At 41.5% G+C, this 8826-nt stretch overlaps 1 protein-coding gene across 4 annotated transcripts in view; it reads left to right on the top strand.

Annotated features, from left to right (window-relative positions):
* SLC1A3 (solute carrier family 1 member 3) overlaps positions 1-8826 on the top strand; it is a 90311-nt gene that overhangs the window by 75949 nt on the left and 5536 nt on the right. For 3 of the 4 annotated variants that reach the window (XM_003792943.2, XM_012807092.1, XM_012807093.1), the window contains 3 exons: positions 2675-2967; positions 5307-5540; positions 6113-6307. In XM_003792943.2, coding sequence (XP_003792991.1) covers positions 2675-2967; positions 5307-5540; positions 6113-6307 — 722 coding nt within the window. The remainder of the gene's footprint in view (positions 1-2674; positions 2968-5306; positions 5541-6112; positions 6308-8826) is intronic. The other variant, XM_012807094.1, reaches the window with a different exon arrangement.

The following is an 8826-nucleotide window of genomic DNA, read 5'->3' on the forward strand; positions in this document are numbered from 1 at the left end:
ATTGTTGTTTGGCGGGCCCGGGCTGGGGATTCGAACCCGCCACCTTAGGTGTATGTGGCTGGCGCCTTAGCCGCTTGAGCCACAGGCACTGAGCCTACACAGTATTTCTTGCATAAAAATAGCTCACTGAGTCTCTGTTATTGTTAAGAAGACTAATCACAAGACCCCTTCACCCTACTCACACTTCCCACATGCAGAAGTCCACCAAAGCAAATTCCAATATAAAACACACTTACAATTTGCTTTAGAGAATATTTGAGAGATTACTCAGGTTTCTGAGTTTGATTTGAGAATCCAGTGGTTTGGTCTTTAGATGTTTACTAAGGGCCTAGTGGGTTCTAAAAGAGAACCACATCAGAAAGGCATGGCATCATCATTTATGGAATGCATACTATGTGCCAAGCACTAATATTATATTTAGTCTTCACATAAACATGACCAAGTATCATTGTCTTTATTTCTGATCTGTAAGAACTTGGGGGAATTATGTAATAGGCACAAGTTCTCACAAGTAGTAAATGGCAGGCTCAAAATTCAAATCCATTATGTTGACTCCAAATTTTATCCTCTTTCCACTACTCCATTCTGCTTCCAAGAAAAAAATATCCAGGATATAGTTAGGGGAGGTTCCTTTTAGTTCATATCTAAACAACTCTTGGTATGCTATGCTTTGGATCCAAATATTTACTATTATTAGGTAGTAAAATCAATAAGCTTTATTATAACCGCACTCAAATATAAAAGGTTGTTACTCTAAATCTCAACAGGGAAACAGACATTCTGGGTTAAATAAAAGTTCCCAGACATTTCTCCAGATGGTGTCAATTCACCCTATTATAATTCCCCAGCCCTTCTTCTTAGGATCTGTAAAATAAACACATACTCCAGCCTCATGGAGAACCAGGTTTTTACACATCTAAGTCCCTGCTTTGTTTTTTGCCTCTTTAAAAAATTTTATTGAGACTATTTTTGATAAGTAATGCATGCATACATTACAAAATTTAAGCAGTTCTTTCTTTAAAAAATAAAAGGCCTACGAGGTCAAAATCTAACTTTCCTAACCTTCTTTGTTCAAAAACAACTGTAACCGTAAATAACAACCCCCTTTGAATCCAACCAGCCAACCCCAGGACCATGGGGCTGACTATTCCAGTTAGTCAGCTGGCACTGGGTGATATCAAAAATGCTGATTTCTAGATCTTTCAGATGAGAAAAGTGATGACTCATGTAGATTTATTTTGTTGGTTTGGGATTGCATTTACAGGATTTTGAAGGGGAAGCAAATGTTTCTGAGGTCCAGTTGGCTTAGCCCAGAATGCAAACAAGGTTGCAGTTTCAGTGTAGGCTACAAACTATGTCTAAGGGGAAAGAGTTGGAGGCATAAGAAAGGCTAATAAGGATTGAAAATCCACACAGGACAATCCGTAAAATGCATAAGCATCCAAAGGAATAAAGAAACTTGAGAGTTGAATAGAATAGGAGATGAACAGGGGCCAGATGTTTTTTGTTACTTGAAATTGCCAGCAGTACTACTGATTGTGCAGGAATGTGTCCGTACTGTTAAGAGCTGACCATGTCCTTAATTGGGAATGGTGGCTTTCCAATGCACAAGAAAGTCTCCCATTTATTCTCAATAAAGAAATAGTCAAGCACTTCAGTTAGTGGCAGCGCTTTTCTCCCCTCTATTCCAGATCCCATCACCATCCATACATTATTACTCTCACTGATGCTTTCCTACATTAATATCATAGAGGGATGGGCTTAATTATTTCATAGGCCCCCAGCATGTACTCAGCATCACCTGTCTGGGGCATCTATGCAGAAACTATGGGGGAAAGACCATCTCTTGAGTTAGAAAAGAAAGAAACATCAGTAAGGACTTGGAGAAAGTGAGTTGTCATCACCAAATATCAACCAGGCACCTATTCTTAAAAACTGATATCAGGAATGGCTTGGACATTGTTTTGGGGGGGGTGGATTTTTTATTTTTAAACAGATGGAGTCCTGCTGGATTGCTCAGGCTGGTGTCAAACTCCTGGGCTCAAACAATCCTCCTGCATTAGCCTTCCAAATTGCTGATTATAGGCATGAGCCACCACACCTAGCAATTTTTAACATTTAATACCCACTGAAATCTCCCACTGAGTCTAATCTCTGAAGGGCTCTGTCATTGGGCACCCTTAGCCATCATTATTATAAGATGTTGTCATATATTCTGTTTAATTTGCTCATGACACCCCTGTGAGGTTTAACAGTTATTCCTGTTTTCACAGCTGGGGAATATGAAAGAAAGGATGTCAACTGATTTGTCCACAATCCCATAGAGTGATCCCCATAGAAAGTAAAAAAAATTATGGTGACTATTTGGGGTTCTTTTTAATCCCATCATAGTCATTTTACTAGGGTTTCAGAAGAAAGTGACAGCACATTTGTGTTTAGTTCAGCAGCATTAGCAAAGTATCTCTTTCCTATTATGATTTGTTATGTTTGTGACTGTGTGTCTGTATGTTTGTGTGGAGGGATTTGCCACAGATTAGACAGATAGATGCTGTCTATGACACTATTCTCTGAACATAAAATAATATGTAGGATTATAGAAGATTTGGACAAGAGGAAAGTATAGAGAAAAAAATTAAAATCCCCTTTAATTCCTGTTATGCTTTTTATTTTTAAGTTTAAAACAAACTATGAGAAGCGAAGCTTTAAAGTACCCATCAAGTCCAATGAAACTCTCGTGGGGGCTGTGATAAACAATGTGTCGGAAGCCATGGAGACTCTTACGCAGATCACGGAGGTGATGGTCCCAGTTCCGGGATCTGTGAATGGAATCAATGCCCTGGGACTAGTCGTCTTCTCCATGTGCTTCGGCTTTGTGATTGGAAACATGAAGGAACAGGGCCAGGCCCTGCGGGACTTCTTTGATTCTCTTAACGAAGCCATCATGAGACTGGTAGCAGTGATAATGTGGTATGTATTTCCATTTGCTGTGTATGATATATGCAAGATGCTTATTGCCATCAACCTGTGTTCTGTAATGGGGGGTGATGCCAGGAGGCAGGATGGCCAATTGCCATGATCTCACTCTGGTAAGCATGAGAAAATCAATGAATGTCTGCACGTGTAGAGAGCTCAAACCTACCTGCAAGCTTCTCTCAATAAGTTTGCTTCCTTGCTTTGAAAAGGTGTCAGCTCCTTCACTCCAGTGCTGATGGAATCCCCATTCTTCATTATCCATCAAGACATACCTATTGCATATGTACTATACTTCAAGCGTACAGTGCCAGGCAGTGTATATATAGCAATGAAGAAAACATACAAGAATACCATGGATCTTACATTCTTTTAAAGATGGCAGATGATGAACAAATAAATGAACCATATGCTTTAGTCACAAGTGCTATGAAAAAATAAAATAAAATAGTAGGTGACTGGGGAAAGAGCATGAAATTTGTCCTGCATGGGACAGAAAGGCCTTGGAGAGGGTGACATTTTTTGCTAAAACTTGAATAAACAGAGGAGTGCCAGGAAGATAGCATTCCCAGTGGAGGAAAAAGCAGAGGCCCCAAGACTATCAGGAAGACTGAGGTCTCCTCCCTCTGTATCAGCCATAACAAAGAAATATAAATGGCAGTTCTGCGGCAGTATCTGAAGGACCCAAGGGAAGTATTATAGAACACCAGGCCACAAGTTATAACAAAACTTCCCTTAATAAAGTTGAGAGCAGGAGAAAAAAGAAAAGACCAAATCCAAAGAGGAACATTGACCCTGGAGAGGAAACTTACCCAGCAGGGAGAGAACCCTTTGATTGGCTTAGGCCTCACGTGGGGGTTGCCTGCCCCTGATGCTTTATTTTTAATCTAGACTCCTTCTTGGCACATGAGGCAGGTAGACATCCATTGCTAAGAAAAGCACTGACTTGCCAACATGATTAAAAATGTCCTTTGTCTTTAATGCCACCAAAGCCCAGAGAAATTCATTTTTCAGGAGTTTATACAAGACGAATATGAACTTGGGCACAAAGATGAATCAGAATGTGGTCTCCACAGGAGCCCCCAGTTGGAAGGCTCCTTTGAAATCCTGGCAGGAATGAAAGTGGACATTTATCTTCATATTATTAAAATGTCTCCACCTTTCACCTCTTTCATGAAAGAAGCCTATTCAAGGCCACTGAATGAACCTCATATGTAGCCTCTCTAGCCGTACATTTGCCTGCACATTCAATATTGAGTTATTACATTTCTGAAAACAGGTACTCCTATGATTTCCTGGCCTGTGTTTTTAAAGGCCTTTTGAAAGAAGCATTGTATTTTTCAATTTGAAATAAGTTCTCCACAGTTCCCCAGCACATTCTCCTCCTTAAGGGTGATTGGCTTTCCTGTGTTTGGTAATGTGAGTTTGGTTGCAGGGACTGCACACATCAGACAAAAGGGACTTGAAAGTGGCAGCAGGGCCTTTAAGCAAGCAGCATTTTGGTCACTTTGCATCTCAGTTGTTCATTCTTGCATTCTGCAGGGGAAAAGCTCAGCAAAGGCAATAGCAGCCTATAGGTAATAATTACTAAATTAGAACACCTCCACTTTGATTGTGGTGGTACAGACACACTCATTATTAAGTTTGTAACACTTTCTGTTTATGAGAAGTGGTACTAGTTTTCTGTTTGCACTATAACATAAAATTTTCTCTTAAATTGACCTAAGTAAAAAAGTAAGGAATGCTACTGTTTTGAGACTACTACTAAGTAATATTATAAACAGTGTGTAGATATGAAAAAAACAATAATAAAAGTGGTCATTGAAGAAGAGAGCTAATCAAAAACCTGAACACTGATGTAGCATTGTGTGCCTCTTGCTTGAACTTGGGAATCAGGTTCTGATATGGCAAAGGCCTCCAAAACTCTGGCTATCAGTACAGCAAATTCTGGCAGTTCAGAGTATGTAGCAGGGGAGCACAAGGCAGGAGGAATGAATGACATTGAGGACCTGAAAAGTGACCAGCTACGGCAAAGGGAGAACCATCAGGGAAAACAGAGATGGGTAACAATGGCTCTGTACCTGCCTTTTCTCACGGGTTTGAGAGGAAAAAATAATTGTCCCAGAGAAATTCTGCGTGAGAAGAAAGACTGACACTGTGAATATCAGGGAAATTTATATTTAAAAAAGAAGTTCACGGTTTCTGCAAGTTCTAGTAGTACCATGGGCAGAAAAGTTAGGAAATCACTTCTCTTTCCCTCTTTCTTATCACTTAGAAGTTTCAATAGACCAGTTTGGGAGAGACCAGACCCGACTGTGCGTGTTGCTTCTCCACAGGTATGCCCCTGTGGGCATTCTCTTCCTGATTGCTGGAAAAATAGTCGAGATGGAAGACATGGGTGTGATTGGGGGGCAGCTTGCCATGTACACTGTGACCGTCATCGTCGGCTTGCTCATTCACGCAGTCATTGTGTTGCCCCTCCTCTACTTCTTGGTAACACGGAAAAACCCCTGGGTTTTCATTGGAGGGTTGCTGCAAGCTCTCGTCACAGCTCTGGGGACCTCCTCAAGGTATGTGTATATGTGCGACTTAGTCCTATCAGAAATTGTCTGATGTTTTACTAGGAACTGGAGCCTCTCAAGTTGAGGGTAGAAGAGGAAGCATTTTGTTCTGGGTTTTAACTTCCAGGAATAATGAATTGGCTTTTTCACTTGATATTCATCAGACCTACTTAGGATTCAGTGAATGGCTGGCTACAGATACATATATACATACACACAGATACTCTTCCTGGGGACAAAATAAAAATCAACTACCTTTTCCTGCCCACGCTGCACTCCCTCTCCCAGTTGACATTTACTGTAGGGAGAAATACCAGAGTGAGTTGGCCTGGGCTGTGGTGATGGGCAGTGATCACAAGTGATGCCACACAGAGGAACCCAGAAGCAGGAGAGCTGCCAAATGACCCTGTGAGGGGACCACAATGTTCCTAACCCTACTCCCCTAGTTATACAAGTGCTGACTTAGTTCCCTTTAAGTTGGGACATAGGACAGGAAGGAACTGTCTGTCCAAAAGACCAACCACACACACAAACAGAACTGCCAGGACCTCAGCTGACATGCCCTCTTTCACTGTTCTTAGTTCTGCCACTCTACCCATCACCTTCAAGTGCCTGGAAGAGAACAATGGCGTGGACAAGCGCATCACCAGATTCGTGCTCCCTGTGGGGGCCACCATTAACATGGACGGGACTGCCCTCTATGAGGCTTTGGCTGCCATTTTCATCGCTCAAGTTAACAACTTTGAACTGAACTTCGGGCAGATTATCACGATCAGGTACAAGGAACGAGTTCTATACAACATTTTCTGAAGGCTGTGTTTAAAGGACTGGAGGATGACCAGGGTTGGGTGAAGAAACTGGTTGCCAGGAGGATCACATATGACGTTGAGGGACTAGTTCTTTTTTGTTGTTGTTTGTTTGTTTTGAACCACAAACTCAGTTGAGAAAATAAAAAATGATGGGGGGAGTGAGGGGATTGGTGTGTTCCCACTTAATGGGCACAAAGTGGGGGAAGATGGCACGGGACTAGTTTTATTTTTATACTTAGACTTTTTTATTAGTTTTTTAATTAAAGATGTACACACTTGTTAGTAACAAAATTCAAATAATACAGAAGTGTCTTAAGTATGTGTGAAGGCAACAGGAGACTTTACGCCTCACAATCTAGCTCAGACTCTGCTTTTCATTGTTGTGGGGTTTGTTTTCAATTATTATTAATAATAAGTCTGATTTGGGGGCTTTTTCCAAAACACTTTATCACTACAGTTCTCCTACATGTAGGAAAGTTAAACATCTGCTACCTAAACCTAAAAATTGTGAACACTTTGCCATTTTCCTTCCTCTTTCTCTTTCTTTCTCTGCCATTATGACATCAGATTTCCCCAGTTGTCCCACTAAATGTCTTTTACGGCCTTATCTCCCAAAGATCAAATCCAGATTTAGGCCCTACATTTAGCTTTTAGTCACTTTTAATCTCTATCAGTCACCCTACATTTTTTTGTTTATTTAGAAATAAGTTGTGCTAGACTGTGTACATATGTCTTGTGTCCTTAGAAAATGACAATAGTTGTAGGATGCATTGGAATAAAAAAGACAAGGCTGATCATGGTCAGAGGTCATTGGCTGACCTGGGGGGACTGGGAGATCATTGTTTTAGCTCACCTGTAATCTCTTCTTGGCATACCTGGGTATATTGGTTAAAAAGCTCTGAGTTATAAAAAAAGGTTCAGTTTCACAAGACAGAGTTAAAAATAACAACAGCAACATAATTTAAACAAGATAGAAGTACTTCTCTTTCCCATGGAGCAGCTCTAGTTCACAAAGCCTGGTACTGGTTCACAGCCTATAAGGCACAGGGCCACACACCAGATGGTGAGGAATGGGCCAGCAAGCAAGTGAAGCTTCATCTGTATTTATAGCTGTTCCCCATCACTTGCATCACCACCTGAGCCCCACCTCCTGACAGATTACCTGAAACATTAGATTCTCAGAGGAGCACAAACCCTACTATGAGCTGTGCATGTGAGGGATCCAGGTTATGTGCTTCTTACAAGAATGTAATGCCTGATGATCTGAGAGAGAGCTGAGCCAGTGGTGCTATTGCTGTGGAGCACCTGCAAATACAGAGTATCATTAGCAGAGAGTGTTGACTGCACAGACCATAATAAATAAATTGCTTCAAACTCCTATGAAAACCATTTTCCCTCCATCATGGAAAAATTATTTTCCATGAAATTGATCTCTGGCACCAAAAAGTTTGGATACCACTGTTCCACAGTATACAGAACAAGGCTTGTGGTTCCAAAGTCACTTGAGTGTTATCCTTATCCAAGGATTCAAGACAGTGCATCACCACCTCTAAATTTTAGCCCATGGGAAGTGGGAAAGTAGTATAGCCTTCAAGTTGCTCTATGATTATTATTATTATTGAGACAGTCTCACTTTGTCGCTCTTGGTAGAGTGCTGTGGTGTCATAGCTCACAGTAACCTCCAACTCTCTGGTTCAAGTGATTCTCTTGCCTCAGCCTCCCTATAAGAGCCCGCTACAATGCCCTGCTATTTTCAGAGACAAGGTCTCGCTCTGGATCAGGCTGGTTACAAACCTGTGAGCTCAGGCAATCCACCCACCTAGGCCTCGCAGAGTGGTAGGATTACAGGTGTGAGCCACCGCGCCTGGGCGAGTTGCCCAATTATTTCCACCTGTCTCATTGGCCAGAATTTATTTTTTGTTTGTTTATTTTGTTTTTTTGCTTTTCTTTTCAGAGTCTCAATTTATCACCCTTGGTAGAGTGCCGTGGTGCCATGGTGTCACAGCTCACAGCAACCTCCAACTCCTGGGCTCAGGCAATTCTCTTGCCTCAGCCTCCCAAGTAGCTGGGACTACAGGCACCCACCACAGTGCTATTTTTATTGCAGTTTGGCTGGGGCCAGGGCTGGATTCGAACCTGCTACCTTCGGTCTACAGGGCCAGTGTCCTACCCACTGACCCACAGGTGCCACCCATGGCCAGAATTTAACCAAAGTTCTATGGGAGACTGAGAAATATAGACTTTATTCCAAACATCCCTATACTAGCTAAAAATCCTACTACCATAGAAGAGAAACAGAATGGGGAACCACGATCACTTTCTACCATAGACTTAATACTTTAGCAATAACATTTTATATCTTTACTTATAAGATATTTGGGACTGGGAATGGGGGCTTATGACTATAATCCCAGCAACTTGGGAGGCTAAGGCAGAAAAATCATTTGAGAACAGAAATTGGAGGCTGCAGTGTGTCATGATCACAT

The sequence above is a fragment of the Otolemur garnettii genome, unplaced genomic scaffold (genome assembly GCF_000181295.1).
Source record: "Otolemur garnettii isolate 467f Iridium unplaced genomic scaffold, OtoGar3 scaffold00063, whole genome shotgun sequence".
NCBI classification, from domain to species: Eukaryota; Metazoa; Chordata; class Mammalia; order Primates; family Galagidae; genus Otolemur; species Otolemur garnettii.